Source organism: Heterodontus francisci, chromosome 3, assembly GCF_036365525.1.
Source record: "Heterodontus francisci isolate sHetFra1 chromosome 3, sHetFra1.hap1, whole genome shotgun sequence".
Taxonomy (NCBI): Eukaryota; Metazoa; Chordata; class Chondrichthyes; order Heterodontiformes; family Heterodontidae; genus Heterodontus; species Heterodontus francisci.
In genome coordinates, this window is record NC_090373.1 from 35,013,345 (window position 1) to 35,035,483 (window position 22,139).

Consider the following 22,139-nt stretch of genomic DNA (forward strand, 5'->3'; position numbering starts at 1 on the left):
ATACAGGAAATTATTTGTGTCATAAAGTAAATTGCTTGATCATGCAATGCCAACAACAAAGAGGGGAATAAAGGGTGGGTAAAGTTTGGAAGCCTACTTCAAATACCCACAAGTTCAAAGATACAGCCCCCTGATTCTAGCTTGGAAAGCAGTTGGTGTGAGCAGCTGTACAGTTTCTTATGACAGGTCCTCATTTTTCATTGAGAGTGTCTTACATTTTACAAAATAAACTGTTTACTCAGCCAGAATAAATATCTATAGATGGAACTCGTACACTTGTCAGTAAAATAATATCAGTAAACCACAGCTACCTGGAGAAAAACTAAAATGACAAACCTGCAATTCCCCTAGTTGCTGAAGCAAACTCAATGGTGAAGAAATCTAACCCAGCGAACCTCGGGTAAATTTTATATATCTTTTCATCTTCAGACTATTCTAACCGGCTGCAATTGCACTCCGCATGCTGAGTGATTTGTAACTGACTAGTGGCAGAGTTTGGAGACCTGTACCTATAAAAATGTCATATCCAGCTGCCAGACCCCAGGAACAGGTTGCATTCTGCTCACTGACAATGGTGCTCTGTGCATTCATGGAAGCAAGGGATGTACAAAGCTCAGCTTGTTGGCCGCTGAGATTTGAGCCTTAGGAGAAAGCGGCCTGGATGACAGCTCTCTGCTGACATCAAAAACATCCAACATCAAGCAGCTTGTAAACCTGCTTTTAATACTGAAGTGAAACAACTGCATCTGGTGAGACGCCCAAGCAATAGGAGAATAGCTGCTGGAGGTGGTGTCACACTTCATTGCTTTAATGTGGTTGGGAGTCAGATCACTGACTCGCATGTTATACTACTGATTTTGTACCCGCACACATCCAGACTGCTTGACATTGAAATGAAAATGGCAATATAATGACAGGCTAAGTGGAAAAATAGAGCTGTGAAGTTTATTCATTTGACTTATTCACCAATTTCCAGGTAGAAGAAGACCCTTTAAAAATGTTTGCAGTCAAGGTTATGTTGAAGATTTGTGAATACTGTAACATTAACTTTGAATTTATTTTAGGTCGCACCATTAATATTAGATCAGCTGGCCTAATAGGAAGACACGGACCACAATCCAAGCAGCCCTTTATGGTGGCCTTTTTCAAAGCCAGTGAAGTGCTGCTACGTTCTGTGAGGGCTGCCAGTAATAAACGGAAAAACCAAAACCGAAACAAATCCAGTAGCTCTCAAGATTCTTCAAGATTATCCAGCCCTGGAGGTATGAAAACATAACCCTGCACCTTAAATGAAGGGGAAAATTTCCTCTGTGTGTTACATGTTGGCAGCGTGTTCCTTCTGAATGTCTTTACAATTGGCTACATATATCCCACACAGAAAATTCTGCCCATGTCTTTTAAAAGTCTTCACATGGTCTTTCTAAATGACCTGATTAAAGTAAACTGGGATGGCGACACAAAACTACCTTATATTTCTGTATACACATGTCTCCTACTTTTCTATTTGTTTCAATCATTTCATACTCATTGTTGCTCTTTCATGGAAATTTAAAGGAAGTGTTAATAAGACTTTGATGAAGAAATGTTCATCTATCTTCCTTAAAGCTGCCTCAGCCGCCTTTCTGTAACTTATGACCTATTTCATCTCCAATTAAAGCAGTTCCCTATTACTTATTACAGGATGTTATGTCTAGTGTGATGCAGAAGTCATGTGGAAAGCTTTGATCTTCCAGAACCTTTTTCCTATGATGGTGCTGTCATCCTTAATTTCTCAGTGTTCAATGTGGATATTCCAATTCCTGTCTATTATATTAAAACCATGATGTGACCATGCTGTCACTCATTTATGTTCAAAAAAAATGGGTTTTAATCAGTAGTCTTTTACCAGAGGGTTTGAAAAACATAATTAAAGAGCTAGATGACAACAAGAGCGCGTTCTTACTTCCTGCCTGTGTGAGTATATGTTTGTGGTCTGGTTTGCTGGTATTTTCTGCTACCAAGCCCTTAGGGCACAGCTGGTTATCTGATCACTTTGTTTAAAATGATGAATTGAATCCTGCTGGCATCGAGAACCAAGCTCTTGTCTGTTCTCTAATATCGTTTTACAAAATAGATACATTTCCCATTTAAGGATTATCTTTTAGAGGCAAAAATAATTGCCTCAGATATAATTAATGCAATATTGAAATTTATTCACTAATCCTGAATCCTTTCAGTGCTAAAAACATAATAACTGTGTTCATTGCAGCTAAAAAAGCACAGAAAAAATGAAAGAAAAAAAACCCCCTAGATTTTGCTGTTTATGTAATTCAGGGTTCAAAAACCTAGTTAGGCAGCTGCAACATTGAAGTTTTGAAAGTTGTCAAGGAGATTCAGTGCTGAGCATAATTCTCCGTACAGCACACGCAATAGTCAATGTTCCATTTTGTTTTCCTTTCTCCTTCCCTAAATGGTAATGACATCTGTTTCGAGATAATGAGTGTGATTATGTTTGACATCGTGTAAAACTGATTTTGAATACCTTAAATACTGTACTTAAAGCTCAATTGAAACAGTATGACAAAAATGTCATATTTAATTGTGATAATTAAAACCACATTTAAAAGAACCACTCCAATATGTACCCTATATTTCAAGGCCAGGGTGAGACTTCAGTGGTGTGGTGTAATTGCCAGGTGTCCTGTCACATTGTGCAGTGAAAGCAATTCACCTGCATAAAACTGGCAACCATCTGTCAACATCGCAAGGTATCTCTTCCAAACGTACAAATGAGAATTCAATTCGATTGCAATACATTGAGAAATATTTTTGTGCTTTCCCCTTATGGCTTAGGATTCAGTTTCTGATCTGTGCAATTGTAGTGGAACTCGACCAAAGATGTGAGTCGATGTTGGTTGCAGAATGGATCAGGTTCAGCTGCGATGCCTTCCACAGTTAAATAGTTTACCAACACATGACGAATTGGGCAAGACACTACTGTTCAAATGGTGCAAGCAGAACCACTCTGCATTAAGAGGTCATGACTATCAAGAGAAAAAATTGGGGAACAAGAAGAAAGAGTTTGTTGAAAAGAAAGATTTAATTTATGTGTAACCCTGATTTTTTTTTCCTCTAGGGAGGGGTGGATTTTAGGTTCCCCATTCATTTTACTGATGCTGAAACAGGTCTCTCAGATACAAAGAGCCAAAGATTTCTGGCCCTTCTGGTGCACTCCTGTCTTAGATTAGGTGGGAGTATGATGGAATGGCCAGAAATTAGGCCAGGATGCAGATACTCGACACCTTGGCCTTCCGAACTACCAGCTTCCATAGGGTAAAACTTCCACCCACCCAACAAGAAGACCGGTATCTGGCAGCCAGAGGAGAGGTATCTCAAACTGAGAGTTTTCTTGGCCTTTGCCTCGTGCAAGAGCCGGGAATTGTTACACTGAGCCTCTTGTGTACAAGCCAGCGTTTGTCGGGCCTGAGGATTGAAGCAATTTCCTATTATTTTCAAGCTGCCTGAGCATGTCTACCCTGAGGCACAGTGTGGCTTTCGAGCAGAGAAATACACCATTGACATGCTGTTCTCTCTGCACCAGCTACAGGAGAAATGCCGTGAACAACAGATGCCCCTCTACATTGCTTTCATAGATCTCACCAAAGCCTTTGACCTCATCAGCAGACGTGGACTCTTCAGACTACGAGCAAAGATCGGATGTCCACCAAAGCTACTAAGTATCATCACCTCATTCCATGACAATATGAAAGGCACAATTCAGCATAGCGGTGCCTCATCGGACCCCTTTCCTATCCTGAGTGGCGTGAAACAGGGCTGTGTTCTCGCACATACACTGTTTGGGATCTGCTTCTCCCTGCTGCTCTCACATGCATTCAGGTCTTCAGAGGAAGGAATTTTCCTCCACACAAGATCAGATGGCAGGTTGTTAAACCTTGCCCGACTAAGAGTGAAGACCAAAGTACGGAAAATCCTCATCAGGGAACTCCTCTTTCCTGATGATGCTGCATTAACATCCCACACAGACGAGTGTCTACAGAGACTCTTCGACAGGATTGCGGCTGCCTGCAACGAATTTGGCCTAACCATCAGCCTCAAGAAAACTAACATCATGGGACAGGATGTCAGAAACGCTCCATCCATCAACATAGGTGACCACGCTCTGGAAGTGGTTCAAGAGTTCGCCTATCTTGGCTCAACTATCACTAGTAACCTTTCTCTCGATGCAGAAATCGACAAGCACATGGGAAAGGCATCCGCTGCTATGTCCAGACTGGCCAAGAGAGTGTGGGAAAATGGCGCACTGACACGGAACACAAAAGTCCGAGTGTATCAAGCCTGTGTCCTCAGTACCTTGCTCTACGGCAGCAAGGCCTGAACAACATATGTCTGCCAAGAGCGACGTCTCAATTCATTCCATCTTCGCTGCCTCCGGAGAATACTTGGCATCAGGTGGCAGGACCGTATCTCCAACACAGAAGTCCTCGAGGTGGCCAAAATCCCCAGCATATACACCCTACTGAGCCAGCGGCGCTTGAGATGGCTTGGCCATGTGAGCCGTATGGAAGATGGCAGGATCGCCAAGGACACATTGTACAGTGAGCTCGTCACTGGTATCAGACCCACCGGCCGTCCATGTCTCTGCTTTAAAGATGTCTGCAAACATGACATGAAGTCCTGTGACATTGACCACAAGTCGTGGGAGTCAGTTGCCAGTGATCGCCAGAGCTGGCGGACAGCCATAAAGGCGGGGCTAAAGAGTGGCGAGTCAAAGAGACTTAACAGTTGGCAGGAAAAAAGATAGAAGTGCAAGGAGAGAGCTAACTGTGTAACAGCCCTGCAACCAATTTTATCTGCAGCACCTGTGGAAGAGTCTGTCAGTCTAGAATTGGCCTTTATAGCCACTCCAGGCACTGCTTCACAAACCACTGACCACCTCCAGGTGCTTACCGAATTGTCTATCAAGACAAAGAGGCCAAAGAAGAAGAATAAAGGGGTTTGGGCTGAGATAGAGATTCTCACATGGGAATGTCTGACCTTCCCTTCCGGGCAGGCACCAAAGATGCACCTTTAGTGGTGTGGAGGAGACAGGCCAGAAGTTCCAGGTGACCTCCCCTATCCCTGTACAATGTGATGTATTCAATGTTGAAGATGCGTGCTATTTATAAAAATGCTCCAGATGTATGTATCTTTGAACTTCCTTCCCAAACCTCTTGTTCCAAGCTAGCTATGGCCAAAATGTTAAGCCCCACCCCCCTCCCCCGGGAGCGGACAGGAGGCTGCGGGGGTGGGGGGCGGTGGGGGGGAGGGTTGATGGGCGGTGTTTGTTGCCCATAAAATCGAGTGGTAGGCGGGGGGTGTCAATCCTGTCGTCTACCCATCCCTCATAATGCTATTAGAGATAGCTTTAGATCCAAGGAAGATGCATATAAATTTGCCAGGGAAAACAACAGACCTGAGGATTGGGAGCAGTTTAGAATTCAGCAAAAGAGGACCAAGGAATTGATTAAGAAGGGGAAAATAGAGTACGAGAGAAGCTTGCAGAGAACATAAAAACTGACTGTAAAGCTTCTATAGATATGTGAAGAGAAAAAGATTGGTGAAGACAAACGTAGGTCCCTTACAGTCAGAAACAGGCGAATTTATTATGGGAATAAAGAAATGGCTGACCAACTAAATGCATACTTTGGTTCTGTCTTCACAAAGGAGGACACAAATATCATACCAGAAATGTTGGGGAACACAGGGCTTAGTGAGAGAGAGGAACTGAGAGAAATCAGTATTAGTAGAGAAATGGTGTTGGGGAAATTGATGGGATTGAAGGCCGATAAATCCCCAGGGCCTGATGGTATGCATCCCAGAGTACTTAAGGAAGTGACCCTAGAAATAGTGGATACATTGGTGGTCATCTTCTATAGACCCTGGAACAGTTCCTACAGATTGGAGGGTGGCTAAAGTAACCCCAATATTTAAAAAGGGAGGCAGAGAGAAAGCAGGGAATTATAGACCAGTCAGCCTGACGTCGATGGTGGGGAAAATTCTAGAGTCCATTATCAAAGATTTTATAGCAGAGCACTTGGAGAACAGTGGTGGAATCGGGCAGAGTCAGCATGGATTTATGAAAGGGAAATCATGCTTGACAAATCGACTAGAATTCTTTGAAGATGTAACTACAAGACTTGATGAGGGGGAGCCAGTGGATGTGGTTTATTTGGACTTTCAGAAGGCTTTCGACAAAGTCCCACATAAGAGATTAGCATGCATGTAAAATTAAAGCGCATGGGATTGGAGGTAGTGTATTGCGATGGATAGAAAATTGGTTAGCCGACAGGAAACAAAGAGTAGGGATAAATGGGTCTTTTTCAGAATGGCAGACAGTGATTAGTGGGGTACCGCAGGGATCGGTGCTAGGACCTCAGCTATTCACAATATACATTAATGATTTAGATGAGGGAACTAAATGTAATATCTCCAAATTTGCAGATGACACAAAACTGGGTGGGAGTGGGAGTTGTGAGGAGGATGCAGAGAGGCTTCAGGGTGATTTGGACAAGTTGAGTGAGTGGGCTAATGCATGGCAGATGCAGTAAAATGTGGATAAATGTGAGGTTATCCACATTGGTAGCAAAAACAGGAAGGCAGATTATTATCTGAACGGCTATAAACTGAGAGAGGGGAATATGCAGCGAGACCTGGGTGTTCTTGTACACCAGTCGCTGAAGGTAAGCATGCAGGTGCAACAGACGGTAAAAAAGACAAATGGTATGTTGGCCTTCATAGCGAGAGGATTCAAGTACAGAAGCAGGGATGTCTTGCTGCAATTATACAGGGCCTTGGTGAGGCCACACCTGGAATATTGTGTGCAGTTTTGGTCTCCTTATCTGAGGAAGGATGTTCTTGCTATAGAGGGAGTGCAGCGAAGGTTTACCAGACTGATTCCTGGGATGGTGGGACAGACGTATGAAGTGAGATTAAGTCGGTTAGGATTATATTCGCAGGAGTTCAAGAGTGAGGGGGGATCTCATAGATACCTATAAAATTCTAACAGGACTTGACAGGGTCGATGCAGGAAGGATGTTCCCAATGGTGGGAGAGTCCAGAACCAGGGATCATAGTCTAAGGATATGGGGTAAACCTTTCAGGACTAAGATGAGGAGAAATTTCTTCACCCAGAGAGTGGTGAGCCTGTGGAATTCGCTACCACAGAAAGCAGTTGAGGCCAAAACATTGTATGTTTTCAAGGAGTTAGATATAGCGCTTGGGTCTAAAGGGATCAAAGGGTATGGGGCGAAAGCCGGAACAGGTTACTGAGTTGGATGATCAGCCACGATCATACTGAATGACAGAGCTGGCTCGAAGGGCCGAATGGCCTTCTCCTGCTCCTATTTTCTATGTTTCTATATTAACATGTAGTCATTGCTGGCAAGGTCAGCATTTATTGCCCATTCCTAATTGCCCCTGAAATATAACCAGAGTGGCTTGCTAGACCATTTCAGAGGGCAGTTAAGAGTCAACCACATTACCTGGAGTCCCATGCAGGCCAGACCAGGTAAAGGCAGGAGATTTCCTCCTCTAAAAGAACATTAGTGAACCAGATGGGTTTTCTACAATAATCCAGTAGCTTCAGTCACTAGCTTTTGATTCCAGATTTATTTAATTAATTGAACTTAAATTCTCCAGCCTCCATGGTAAGATTTGAACTCATATCTCTGGATTACTATCCCAGTAACATAACTACTATGCTACCGTATCCTGGGCTGGCTTCATTTGGCTGCTCTGCCGAGTAAAGTCATGAAGCCAGTGAGGCCACTGAAGATAGGTGAAAAAGCTTTTCTTAGTGGGGTCAGGAGGAGCAGGAGGAAAAACAACACTGACTTGCATTTATATAGCATCTTTAATGTAGTAAGACATTCCAAGATGTTTCACAGCAGTGATTATCAAACACATTTTTGTCACTGAGCCACATAATTAGATATTAGAAGAGCTGGCCAAAAACTTGGCCAAGGAGGTAGGTTTTAATGAGTGTCTTAAAGGAGGAAAGAGGCAGAGAGGTTTGGTGAGGGAATTCCAGAGCTTAGGGCCTCAGCAGCTGAAGGCACAGGCACTGATAGCGTAGCAAAGAAAACTGGGAATGTGGAAGAGTTCAGAATTGGAGGAGCACAGATATCTCGGAGGGTTGCGGGGCTGTAGAAGGTTACAGAGATAGTGAGGGGTGAGGCTATGGAGGGATTTGGAAACAACAAGTAAGAATTTTAAAATCAAGGCGTCGTCATACCAGGAGACAATGTAGGTCAGCAAGCACAGGTGATGGGTGAAAGTTAGGATGTAGGCAGCAGCAGAGGTTTGGATAAACTCAAGTTTAGTGAGGATGCAAGGTGGGAGGTCAGCCAGGAGAACATTGGAATAGTCGAGAGGTAACAAAGGAAAGTCTGGACTTCTGCTGCTTTGGGCCCCCCAACAATGCCTCAAGACTCTTGGGGCACCGCAGCTCCCAATGTACCTCGCTGCCAGCAGAGATCTGTTGATGTCAGCAGGTGGCATCTGCACCACCTGATCTTCATTACCCACCTACTGGCCAAGTCAGGCATGTGATGGAATACTCTCCACTTGCCTGGATGGGTGCAGCTCCAACAATACTCAAGAACCTCGACACCATCCAGGACAAAGCAGCCCGCTTGATTGGCACCCCATCCAGAAACATTCACTCCCTTCACCACCGACGCACAGTGGCAGCAGTGTGCACCATCTACAAGATGCAACTGCAGCAATGCACCAAGGCTGCTTAGACAGCACCTTCCAAACCCCCGACCTCTACCACCTAGAAGGACAAGGACAGCAGACACATGGGAACCCCACCATCTGCAAGTTCCCCTCCAAGTCACACACCATTCTGACTTGGAACTACATCACTGTTCCGTCACTGGGTCAAAATCCTGGAACTCCCTTCCTAACAGCACTGTGGGTGTACCTACTCCACATGGACTGCAGCGTTTCAAGAAGGCAGCTCACCCCCACCTTCTCAAGGGCAATTAGGGATGGGCAATAAATGCTGGCCTGGCCAGCGACACCCACATCCCATGAATCAATTAAAAAAACAAGCCAGCTGCTGGGTTTGGCCCCAAGAAGGGCAAGCGGCTAACGCGTGACATGCAGAAGGGGCCTGGCAGTTAAAATCTGCTGGGCCTCCCATTCAAACCCTCGAGTGAGAATGCCATCTGCTTCTGCCAGCTTTCCAATGGGTGTTAAAATCTGCTCTTCTACATAAGAATAAGCATTTTAAACAGAAATATTCATGTCTTATGGATTTCTTTTCTTATAAATATTACTTTTAATCAATAAATTTTCAGCTGGGAGAACCCCAACATGCTGATTGAAACCAATTTCACAAAATTTTCAGTGCAATTTGATTGCATTACCTTTTCCTTTCCTTTAGTGATCAGCCATTGCCAGCTTCCCATTTTTTTTAAAACTGTAATCCACAAAGTATCCCAAAACAAGGGAGACTACACAGCAGGCCTCCAACTATGAAGAATTGGTAAACCTCTTCTACTGTATTGAATATCAATATTGCAATAAAATAAAATTGGATAGATTAGGAAAGCTCAAACTTGATAGGGCTCCAGGATAATATCCATCTGGGGGTGATTAAAGAGATGCGGTAGGTGCTCTGTGAACTTCAGTAGTTCAACAGATAATTCCTATAGACTGAAAACTGGCATATTTAGTTCCTTTTTCAAAGCCAGGCGAAATTATCAGAGCCAGGGTACTCCAAGTCTATCAGCCTGCCATCTATTTTTGGGAAGATGCTGGAAGGGATCAAAAGAAATGCCTTTTTTGATCATTGGAAAACAGAAGGGGCCATTAGAAATACACAACATAATTTCTGGCAACATAGGTTGAGCCGTACAAATTTGATAGTTTTTTGAGGAAGTCACTTGTGTCGTGAAATCTGGTCGACATTGTCTACCTGGATTTTCAGAAAGCCTTTGATAAAGTACTTCACACTAGGTTACTTCACAGGATAGAACCACGTGGTATCAGTCGGACTTGGTTCCAATCTTGCAGCTAAAATGTTGCAGTTAATGGATATGGTCTAGCCTGGAGGCATCTTACCAATATTACCAATAGTATCCACCAGGGCTTGGACTTTAGTAACCTGGACAATGGTGTTGACAGTATGGTCAGTAAGTTTGCAGATGCCACCAAAATCTGTGCAAGAGTTAAGACATTAGAGGAATGCAATCAAATGCAAAAAAGATTCAGGGGAGTGGGCCACACAATGACAAATGGCATTTCACTTAGCTAAATATACCGCTACGCATGTTGATAGGGCCAACACAGAATATACTTGTCATTAGCAAGGAAGAATACTGAAAGAGATTCAAGAGAAAATAATCGAGTTGTTATTGTGCATGGATCGCTGAAGGTTCATGACCAATGTAGAGAAACTGTAGTGAAAGCTAACAGGGTATTCTTTTTTGGCCTTCTTGTCTCGGGAGACGATGGGTAAGCGCCTGCAGGTGGTTAGTGGTTTGTGGAGCAGTGCCTGGAGTGGCTATAAAGGCCAATACTAGAGTGACAGACTCTTCCACAGGTGCTGCAGATAAAATTGGTTGTCGGGGCTGTTACACAGTTGGCTCTCCCCTTGCGCTTCTGTCTTTTTTCCTGCCAACTGCTCAGTCTCTTCGACTCGCCACACTTTAGCCCCGCCTTTATGGCTGCCCGTCAGCTCTGGCGATTGCTGGCAACTGACTCCCATGACTTGTGATCAATGTCACAGGACTTCGTGTCGCGTTTGCAGACGTCTTTAAAGAGGAGACATGGTATTGGGTATTGGGTTGTATCAATAGAACCATTCAGTATATATCAAAGTACACCATATTATTACAATACAGGTCACTGTTCAGACCACATCTGGAGGACTGTGCCCAGTATTGATCAGCCCACGTGGTTGATGATATGGTGGTTTTGGAAAAGATGCGAGGGAGAGCTACAAGAATGTGTCCTAGTTTAAAAGACCTTAGCTACCAGAATGGTTCAAGAACCTTGTGCATTTTTTTTTAGAGCAGCATAAACTTAAAGACAGCCCAATAGAGTCTATTAAATAATTAAAGGGCTGGATAATGTCCCCATTGATAGATAATTCCTGTTTAACAGATTGAGGAAGACCAGGAGACATGAGTTTAAACGATGTAAGAGTGGGAATAGACTCGATGTTAGGCAGTTCTTTCCCCAGAGAGTGGTGAGCCTCTGGAATACAGAGTTGGATGGTCTGGTTTCTTACTAAGACTGAGATTGCATCACACAGAAGCATCTTTATACTTGGATAATGTGATGTCCTAAACTGGTTTCAATTAGCTGAGGGGTTCTGAGAGGTGATCACCTTGCTATGGAGAGGTTACAGAGTTGGTGGGGTGGATTAGGAAGTGTCTGGTTATGACGTCCAAGCCATTATGAGTGTAGGGCAGGCTTGATGGATCAACTGTTCTTTTCCTGCCTCTCAAATCCGCTGAGGGGAAAAGTAGTATCGTGGTAATGTTACTGGACAGAGGCCCAGACTAATAGAGACAAGTTCAAATCCTACCATGGCAGTTGGTGGAATTTAAATTCAATTAATTAATAAATCTGGAATAAAAAGCTACTCTCAGTAATGTGACCATGCAACTACCAGATTGTCGTTAAAACCCATCTGGTGTACTAAAAGCTTTTAGGGAAGGAAATCTGCCATCCTTACCCAGTCTGGCCTACATGTGACTCCAGACCCAAAGCAATGTGGTTGATTCTTAAATGCCCTCTGAAGAGGAGCTACTCAGTTGTACAAAAAGCTGCTACACAAAAGTTGAAAAGGAATAAAACTGGACGAAACACCCAGCATCGACTTAGGTACTGGAAACGACAATGGCAAACCCAGCCCTGTCGACCCTGCAAAGTCCTCCTTACTAACATCTGGGGGCTTGGGAGAGCTGTCCCATAGACTAGTCCAGCAACAGCCTGACACAGTCATGCACACGAAATCAGACCTTACAGACAATGCCCAGACTCCTCTATCACCATCCCTGGCAGGACAGTCCCACCAGAGGTGGCAGCACAGTAATATACAATTGGGAGGGAGTTGTCCTGGGAGTCATCAACATTGACTCTGTACCCCATGGAAGTCTCATAGCATCAGGTCAAGCATGGGCAAAGAAACCTCCTGCTGATTACCACCTACAGTCCCCCCACGGCTGATGAATCAGTGCTTCTCCATTTTGAACATCAGTTGGAAGAAGCACTGAGGGTAGCAAGGGCACAGAATGTACTCTGGGTGGGGGGCTTCAACGTCCATCCCCAAGAGTGGCTCAGTACCAACACTACTGGCCGAGTGCTGAAGGACATATCTGCCAGACTGAGCTTGTGGCAGGTGGTGAGAGAACCAACAACAAGATAGAAAAACCTACTAGACCTTGTCCTCACCAATCTACCTGTTGCAGGTGCACCTATCATGACAGTATTGGTAGGAGTGTCCACTACACAATCCTTGTGGAGACAAAGTCCTGTCTTCACACTGAGGATAGCCTCCATTGAGTTGTGTGGCACTACCGCTGTGCGAAATGGGATAGATTCAAAAAAGATCTAGTAGCTGAAAACTGGGCCTCCATGATGCACTGTGGGCCAACAGCAGCAGCAGAATTGTATTCAACCACAATCTGTAACCTCATGGCCCAGCATATCTCTCACTCTGCCATGACCATCAAGCTGGAGGATTAATGAAGAGTGCAGGAGGGCATGCCAGGAGCAGAACCAGGTATACCTAAAATTGAGGTGCCAACCTGGTGAAGCTACAAGACAGAATGACATGCATCCTAACCAGCGGATGCAGCATGCAATAGACAGAGCTAAGCGATCCCACAACCAATGGATCAAATCTAAGTACTGCAGTCCTGAATGGTGCTGGACAATTCAACAACTAACTGAAGGAGAAGGCTCCACAAACATTCCCATCCTTTATGATGGGGGGCCCAGCACATCAGTGCAAAATTCAAAGCTGAAGACAAAGCAAAAGACAAAGCTGAACTCAAGAGGTGAGGTGAGAGTAACTGTCCTTGACATCAAGGCAGCATTTGACCGAGTATGGCATCAAGGAGCCCTAGCAAAACTAAGGTCAATGGGAATCAGGGCAAAAAACTCTGCTGGTTGGAGTCATACCTAGCACAAAGGAAGATGGCTGTGGTTGTTGGAGCTCAATCATCTGAGCTCCAGGACACCACTGCAGGAGTTCCTCAGGGTAGTGTCCTAAGCCCAACCATCTTCAGCTGCTTCATCAATGACCTTCCTTCAATCATAAGATCAGAAGTGGGGATGTTCGCTGATGATTGCACAATGTTCAGCACCATTCACGACTCCTCAAATACTGAAGCAGTCTGTGCAGAAATGCAGCATACCCTGGACAATATCCAGGCTTGGGCTGATAAGTGGCAAGTAACATTTGCGTCACACAAGTGCCAGGCTGTGATCATCTCCAACAAGAGAGAATCTAACCATCTCCCCTTGACATTCAATGGCATTACCGTCACTGAATCCCCCACTATCAACATCCTAGGGGCTACCATTGACCAGAAAATGAACTGGAGTAGCCATATAAATACCGTGGCTACAAGAGCAGGTCAGAGGCTAGGAATCCTGCGGTGGTAGCTCACCTCCTGACTCCCCAAAGCCTGTCCACCATCTAAAAGGCACAAGTCAGGAGTGTGATGGAATACTCTCCACTTGCCTGGATGCGTGCAGCTCCAACAACACTCAAGAATCTTGACACCATCCAGGACAAAGCAGCCTGCTTGATTGGCACACCATCCACAAACATTCACTCCCTCCACCACCGACGCACAGTGGCAGCAGTGAATACCATCTACAAGATGCACTGCAGCAATGCACCAAGGCTCCTTTGACAGCACCTTCCAAACTCTACCACCTCGAAGGACAAGAGCAGCAGATGCATGGGAACATCGCCATCTGCAAGTTCCCGTCCAAGTTACACACCATCCTAACTTGGAACTATATCGCTGTTTCCTCACTGTCGCTGGGTCAAAATCCTGGAACTCCCTTCCTAACAGCACTGTGGGTGTACCTACCTCACATGGACTGCAGCGGTTCAAGAAGGCAGCTCACCACCACCTTCTCAAGGGTAATTAGGGATGGGCAATAAATGCTGGCATAGCCAGTAACACCCACTTCCCATGAACGAATTTTTAAAAAATGCAACCATCTTCACCAGTAGCATCTTCAGCCAACAGTGAAAAGTGATCCATCTGAGATCCCCAGCATCACAGATGCCAGTCTTCAGCCACATGATATCAAGAAACTACTGAAGGCACTCGATACAACAAAGGCTATGGGTCCTGACAACATCCCTGCTGTAGTGCTGAAGACTTGTGCTCGCCGTGTCCCTAGCCATGCTGGTCAAATACAGCTACAACAGTGGCATCTACCCGACAGTGTGGAAAATTGCCCAGGTATGTCATGCTCACAAAACGCAAGACAAATGTAAACCGGTCAATTACCGCCCCATCAGTCTACTCTCAATCATCATCAAAGTGATGGAAGTTGTCATCGACAGTGCTATCAAGTGGCACTTGCACAACAATAACCTGTTCAATGCTCAATTTGGGTTTCACCAGGGCCACTCAGCTCCTGACCTCATTACAGCCTTGGTCTAAACATAGACAACAGAGCTGAACTCAAGAGGTGAGGTGAGAGTGACTGCCCTTGACATCAAGGCAGCATTTTACTGAGTGTGGCATCAAGGAGCCCTAGAAAAATTGAAGTCAATGGGAATCAGGGGGAAAACTCTCTACTGGTTGGAGTCATATCTGGCACAAAGGAAGATAGTTGTAGTTATTGGAGGCCAATCATCTCAGACCCAGGACATCACTGCAGAAGTTCTTCAGGGTAGCGTCCTCGGCCCAACCATCTTCAGCTGCTTCATCAATAACCTTCCCTTCATCATAAAGTCAGAAGTGGTGATGTTCGCTGATGATTGCACAGTGTTCAGTACCGTTTGCAACTCCTCAGAGACAGAAGTAGTCTGTGTATATATGCAACAAGTCCTGGACAACATTCAGGCTTGAGCTGATGTGCGGCAAGTAACATTCATGCCTCACAAGTGCCAGGCAATAACCAACTCCAACAATAGAGAATCTAACCATCTCCCCTTGACGACATTCAACGGCATTATCATCACTGAATCCCTCACCATCAACATCCTTGGGGTTAACATTGACCAGAAGCTTAACTGGACCAGCCTTATAAATATTGTGGCTACTCACCTCCTCACTCCCAAAAGCTTGTCCACCATTTTCAAGGCACAAGTCAGGATTGTGACCTTCTCATGGGCAGTTAGGGATAGGCAAGAAATACTGGCCTAGTAAGCAACACTCGCATCCCATGAATGAATTAAAAGAAAAACATGTGGCTCTTACAACCAGTACAGAGAGAGGGTTTTCAGCCTAAGAGCAGGCACTATTATCTCTCAGGCAGTAATAAACGGAGATGGAAGTTGTTGTCTTTGAGATATTTACATTACTCCATTACTCGTGATGCCACCCATACACCTGAACACTATACAGAATACTTCAACCCATGTAATCTCTTTATAAAAACGTGTACACCAGGCTGGCTTGGGGCTCCCTTGTCCAGTGCACCTACCAGAGTTAAATGGAGAAGTGACTAGAGCAAAAGAGCAGCCCTTCCTTGATGTGAGCAGTTGGTAAATGTCTATGGCATTCGCTGGTGTACAGCTGCCATTTAGTAGCTGTCACTAGGTCAAAAACCTGGAACTTCCTTCCTAACAGCACTGCACCACGTGGACTACAGTGATTCAGAAATGCAGCTCACCACTGCCTTAATGGCAGTTAGGGATGGGCAACAAATGCTAGCCTTGCCAGCGACACTTGCTTCCCATGAAAGAATAAACAAGAAATCCATCTATTCATACTCCCATGGTTATAGCTGCCATTTTCACTGCAGTCTGGCTTCTACTGAGGAGGGAGAGTTGAAGAAACAGAAGTGAGAAACAGACGCAATGTGTAAAAATGGGTGGGGAGGGGCAGCAGCTGAAATCCATACTGACAGAATGTAAAAATATGTTCTGCCTCTTTATTACAGTGACTTATTTGTGCATCCAGTGCTACCCCCACAGTTCATTGGCTGCATTCGTCTCGGGCGGGGTGGGTGGTGGGGAAGGGGCACTGGTGGTGGCCAGGATGCTACTTAAAGACAACTACCACCTCTTAAAGAGGGCGTGGATTCTGACTGTAAGACCTGTATTTCAGCTGTTAGTTAAGGAAATAGCTGAAGGAGGAAGCAAGTGAACACCAAGGTTCCATGATGCTGCACTGGAGGCCTTGGTATACGATGTGGAGAGGAGGAGCAACATCTTTTTATTCCCCAGAGGGCAGGAAACCCTCGAGGCATCTACTGCGGCGGCAGTGGGAAGAAATAGTTGAGGGTATCAAAGCCAGGAATATTGCCCCAAGAACAAGACTGCAATGCAGAAAATCTTCAATGATCTAACTAGAGTTATTAAGGTACAACGACTGTTCTCATTCTTTCTGCTCATAACTGCATGACTCATTAATTATAACACAGCTCTCCCCCTATACCTTGTACATTTTCCAAGCTCCTCACAAGTTTCTCACCAACACACTTCACTCTTTTCTCATAGAAGAAGGTCACAAACAACACCAGGCAACAGGCTGCCACCGGGGGAGGTAAAGCCTGTCTGAACAGCCTCTCCCCATTGAAGACAGCAGCCTGGCCATCATGGGAAGGGGCAGAGTGGACCGTGCATGGTTTCTTTCTATCTGATTCTCTTTGTCTCTTCTGAATTCTTCCTCATCTCACACACTCTGATTGATAAACTGCAGATCCTTTCAACACCCACTTCCCTCTCTCTCTCTGCTCTTCCTCACACCACAAGCTAACACTTATCCCTTTCTTTCACTTCAGCTGCTGAGAATGTTGAGTCAAAGGAGGAAATGTTTCTGAAGATGCACCATTACTGCGTCTGACTCTGGCAAGCACCAGCTCAGATACAAGCACCAAGTGGATTTTAGAGGCTAAGTTAAAGGATGGAACTCCATATGGTGACTTGGGCCTGGACAGGAGGATCGGAAGCCATAGGTATCAGCTCGCCTGAGGCAGAGGTCAGACACTAGTTCTCCCGCGGAGGACTCAGATGTTGACCTTTGAAGGTTCGGGCTACTGAAGAAGGCTCATGGACAAACAATGGGAAATGGAAGCTTCACTGGACAGTCTATCTCCTCCTCAAATTTGCTGCAAGGCTTTGTGCAGGGCATGGAGACGATTCTGTCCAACATGCTTAATGTACCGAAAGCGAAGAGTAGTAATAAACAGGACATTTTCAGGTTGGCAAGCTGTAACCAGGATACTGCAAGGATCAGTACAGTCTCTCTATGTAGTATCTTCATTGTCCAATGCTGCTGTGATATCACTATGGGGCAAGGCGAGCAAGCAGGCACCAAGAACTACCTCAGTCAGTAGAGGAATTGAACCCATGCTGTTGATGTTATTCTGTATCATATGCTAGCCATCTAGCCAATCGAGCTAACTGATCCCGACTTGGCCCAAACCTCTCTGAAACCTATATCAATGACTTAGATGAGGGGACTGAGTGTAATGTATCCAAGTTTTCTGATGATATAAAGTTTGGTGCGAAAGTAAGCAATGAGGAGGATACAAAGAGGCTGCAGGGAGATATAGACAGGTTGTGAATCTTTGGAATTCTGTACCCCAGACAGCTGTGGATACTCAGTCATTGAGTATATTCAAGACAGAGATCAATCTATTTTTGGGTACTAAGGGAATCGAGGGATATGAAGATAGTAAGGGAAGGCGGAACAGAGGTAGAAAATCAGCCATGATCTTGTTGAATAGCGGAGCAGGCTCAAAGGGCCAAATGGACTACTCCAGCTCCAATTTCCTATGTTCTTATGGACCGAGTGATTGGCTCCATCAATACCACAGTGGAATCTACCAAGGTGGAATATCTTATAACGCCTCTGATACCCCTTCCTCACTCTTCTGGCAGCTACTCCTGCTCATGGTGTTTTCCTCACTGCTCCCAGTCATTCTCTATCTGCAAAGGCAGCCCTACCAGACCACTCATGTTTGGAGCTAGACTCCCCTTGTAAGCCAAAAAGCAATAGCAGTTCAAAAGTAACAATGCCTCCCTCTGTACATTAAAGTGAACTTTTCAGAGTGCCAGAGTACAGCAAAAGAGCATCCAGAAGTCAAACAGTTGCCAGAAATAGCAAACCAGAAAATAACCTGTAATTACTGCATGAATTCTTTAAATAGTGCTGGTGAGAGGACCTTAATGCCAGTTAGCGTGGCATTGTGCTAAATGAGGTCAGCACGTAGTAAGTGAGATACTCAGGAGATCTGAAATGGAAAGTGGGTACTTCAGAAACTGCAGCACAATCTTCTGCATTTATTAATTTCAATTTAGGATGCTGTCGTCGTGAGATTCTTATACAAGCGCTTATAGCAGGTGGCGCACTTCCAAGCAGTAGCACACACCTGCTTCCTGCACAGAATTCTGGGAACATAGTAGGCCTCTTAGTGCCTTGAAAATGTGCACTAATTTGCCCATTTTGAAGCCAATGACTTTAATACAAGAGGCCCTTACCTGTGACAGTCATTACTTACCATATTACATTCAAGCTTAGTGTGAATTTGAGCTCAGAATAAATGTGCGATTTGAGTTTATCTTCCAAGTTCTCTCCTCTCCTCAGAGCACTGTGTCAGGCTCAGGTGCAATTCCCCAGGTGTTGGCTGCACCACTGTAGTTTGTGGAAATTACTATTCTTCATGTGTGAGGCTGGACAGTGAATGTTGGCAGACTAACTGACCATATTTGGAGTGAGGTGGAATGGGTGAATCACGTTTGAGCCCAAACCTTTCCTCGCACAGCATCTGCACACATCTGGCCAGGAGAAACCACAAATTATCATAGTACTCAGGAGCAGGAGCCCTGGGTGATGTCCCCCTCCCCCCCCCCCCCTATACAAAGAAGCAAGTTAGAGGTGCTGAGGCTAATGGTAACACTTCCTACCACCTGTCAGCTGGGATCAGTTTATTTAACAGAAACTGAAGTTTAATCTGGAACCTCCCTGGCCTGCACAATTCAGTTCCACACGCAACAGAACATTTACCAAAAGAGTTAGTCGAGGAGCTGGACCAATGACGTTGCCAGCCCTTACAATTTACTCATGATTGCCACAGTTCGTGTTTGTTTTTTCACCCACTCGGTAATTTCAACATAGGTGCATAGGTTTCTTTGAGCCAGAAATTCTGTGGGGTCTCACCAGGGGTTCTGCCACAGCTCCAGAGATAGAGACTGGCAGAATCTGAGAGAAGCAGAGCAAATGGCCTTTTCCTTGGTGGATCTGTCAGCCTACTCCTGGTTAGACCCCATGGAGTTTCAGAGCCTCAGTGTTTCCCCCCATAATGCGTGAACATTAAAAACCTGCAAACTGTCAGATGCCACGGTAAATTGTGAATGCTGCCAGCACTGTATATGTGCTTGTTTAGGTTGCTAGCTAACATGGGTCTTTCACTTCACAGATTACAACAGCAGTGAGCAGAAACAAGCTTGCAAGAAGCATGAACTGTACGTGAGTTTTCGGGACCTGGGGTGGCAGGTAATTAATGTTTTTTTTGTCTTTTTTTTGTAAGCATTTCAGAAATTTTTACAGGGTCAATGTTCTGGTCCCTTGCAATAAGGTGGCAGGACTGAGTGTGACTGGCATTTCACCCACCAGTTTAGCCCAATGCTGACTTCACAGGATTGACTTGTGGTCGACTGATTTAATATATTCAGATGTTGGGCTTGATACCGGGATTTTATTACCTGAAGAAGCGTGAGGATAGGGCAGAAAATTATACATCAGCAGGCTTTAGAGAGCACGCTGGAAGGTGTAAACTTTACTCTCTTTATAAACACTGTACTGATAAAGATCAGTCAGTGAGGTAGGGTTGGGGCATGGAGAGATTGGTTTATTGCTGGAGAGATCAGTTGGGGGCCATGGAGTATCCGGGAGGGGGAAAGCTGGAGAGAATAGTTGGGAGCCAGCGAGAGCAGTAGGGGATGGGGGTGGGAACAAGGAAGTGGAGAGATTAGAGGAGAGGATCACAGAAATCAATGGGGGAGTGTCCTGATAGATTGGTGGGGTGCAGTGGGGGTTGTGCGTGGGGAGGAGTTGGAGAGAGTGTAGGGGTCATAGTGATTAGAGGGTGGTGGTGGGGGGGTGGTGTTGGAGGGCCAGAGGGATCAGTGAATGGGAGCAGAGAGATCCTTTGGGTGTGCTGTGTAGAGATTGATCAGAGGCCCGAAAGATTGGTCAGGGACCAAAGAGGTGTGGGTGTGGCAGAGGGATCAGCGAGGGGGTGGGGGGGGGGGGGGTGCAGAGAGAACTGTCAAAACATCTGTGGAAATATCATGGGGGGAGCATTTTTCAGGAGCAAGGTTGGTGTGCAGGTGGGGAATCAGACTGAGGTTTGGACAAATTGCAGGGTGTTTGCAGGTTAGTTTCTTGGATCTGGAGGAAGCACGCCCAGTCCTCCTGGCCCACAAGCCGTGCTGGAAAAGCACTTACCCTTTGGGTCCAGCCCTTCTCACCACACTTCAGCTGCTGTTTCTCAAGCCCTGGGAAACCTACCCCATCAGCTAAAATATGAGTCATGCAACCTCAGTAAAATATTTAAATTAGGGACCTGCCTAACTTAAGTGAGCAAGTTAGTCACCCACACCACCTCCCTCACCCCAATGTACTTTAGTTAAAATCGTAAATGGGCACGCTATTGGTCAGGTTTCAAATTTCTGAATTTTCATTCCCTCCCCCTCCTCTCTCATGCTCATTCTTGGGGAGGGGGGTGAGGGATTAGCCTCCCCCCCCCCCAGGGATTATGCTCATTTTGCACAGAAATTGTTTGATCTAGAAAAGGCAGGAAAAATATATTAAACATTATTGCAAAACTAAACAAAAACTATCAATACCCTATTAGTTGATTAATAAAACAAATTTAAAAAACATTTCAAATTACTTCCTCTGACCCCTTAAAACTGGGATCAGTTTACCATTAACATTTATTTGTAATGACAGGCGTACTGTCGAGTAGGACCTTTGCCCAAACGTCCGGAATGTGAACGCGCCTGCTAAAGGCCTCCATTAGCATGCTGTAAATATTACACTCAGGCTCACAATGAGTGGCAGGAAAGAGTGCAGTTGTACAACATGCAAGGAGGTGACCTTGAGGTAAGTTTGCAGCTAGAACCAGGTGGAAGGGCTCAGGACCCAATTTCCTGTTCATCACTTGCCCAAATGCTGCTGACAGTACCAATAACACCAGACAGAAAATCGCCACTTAAGTGTATTCATGATTAAAATTTGTGTAGAGTACTTGCTTCAAATCCTGGTTCTCATATTTCAACCTTTTTCCATATTTCAGAGCTCAGTGGATCTGGCATCATTAAGGGCAGATGTCTTTTGAAAATAGCTCAAATACCACAGGCTCAAAAGCATTAGAGTTTATACTCTTAATGTTTACAAACATAATAAAATTTTTAACATAGAATATTTCTTCCGTCTTTGAGGTGTATTGCTACTACTGCCTAATCTAGCAAATGTCACATGCAGGGAAATTTACACTTTTAGAGTCATGTTCTTAGGCTCTCTTGTTGCTTCCCATACCATGTTGCTTCTCAGCCTAAATATGCCATACATAGTCTTCCAACTATGCAGTGTTTTAAGAGCTCCAACTTTTCCCTTTTGGTTTCAATGGAATCTTGTTCTGTTTAAGTACCTAACAATAGAGAATAACTTTTGTTCAGGTTTGTAGACAGGAAATACAATCTGCATACAAACCAGGCCTCTGCCTCTTCCATGTGTGCACCATAGAGTTAGCAACCTTCCAGAATTTATCTTCAGGAATTACAGATTAATCTCCTGGACACTGCTGCCAGCAACCCACTAGAAAATGCATTAAGGCTTTAAAAGAATTGTGTGTTGTTTTCAGTTTCTTTGAACATTATGTTTTTTTTAGTTCTTGAAATATTGGAAGGCAGGACTTGGCCTAACTGGGCT

The 22,139-nt window shown here is 44.9% G+C and overlaps 1 protein-coding gene across 2 annotated transcripts in view; it reads left to right on the forward strand.

Annotated features, from left to right (window-relative positions):
- The window catches only part of bmp5 (bone morphogenetic protein 5), a 584,277-nt gene that overhangs the window by 559,114 nt on the left and 3,024 nt on the right, over positions 1 to 22,139 (forward strand). Inside the window, exons 4-5 of one of the 2 annotated variants that reach the window (XM_068021236.1) lie at positions 1,065 to 1,262; positions 1,681 to 1,749. In XM_068021236.1, the coding sequence (XP_067877337.1) occupies positions 1,065 to 1,262; positions 1,681 to 1,694 (212 nt within the window). In that variant the 3' untranslated portion in view covers positions 1,695 to 1,749. Of the gene's footprint in view, positions 1 to 1,064; positions 1,263 to 1,680; positions 1,750 to 19,620; positions 19,698 to 22,139 lie in introns of those variants that run through there. The other variant, XM_068021227.1, reaches the window with a different exon arrangement.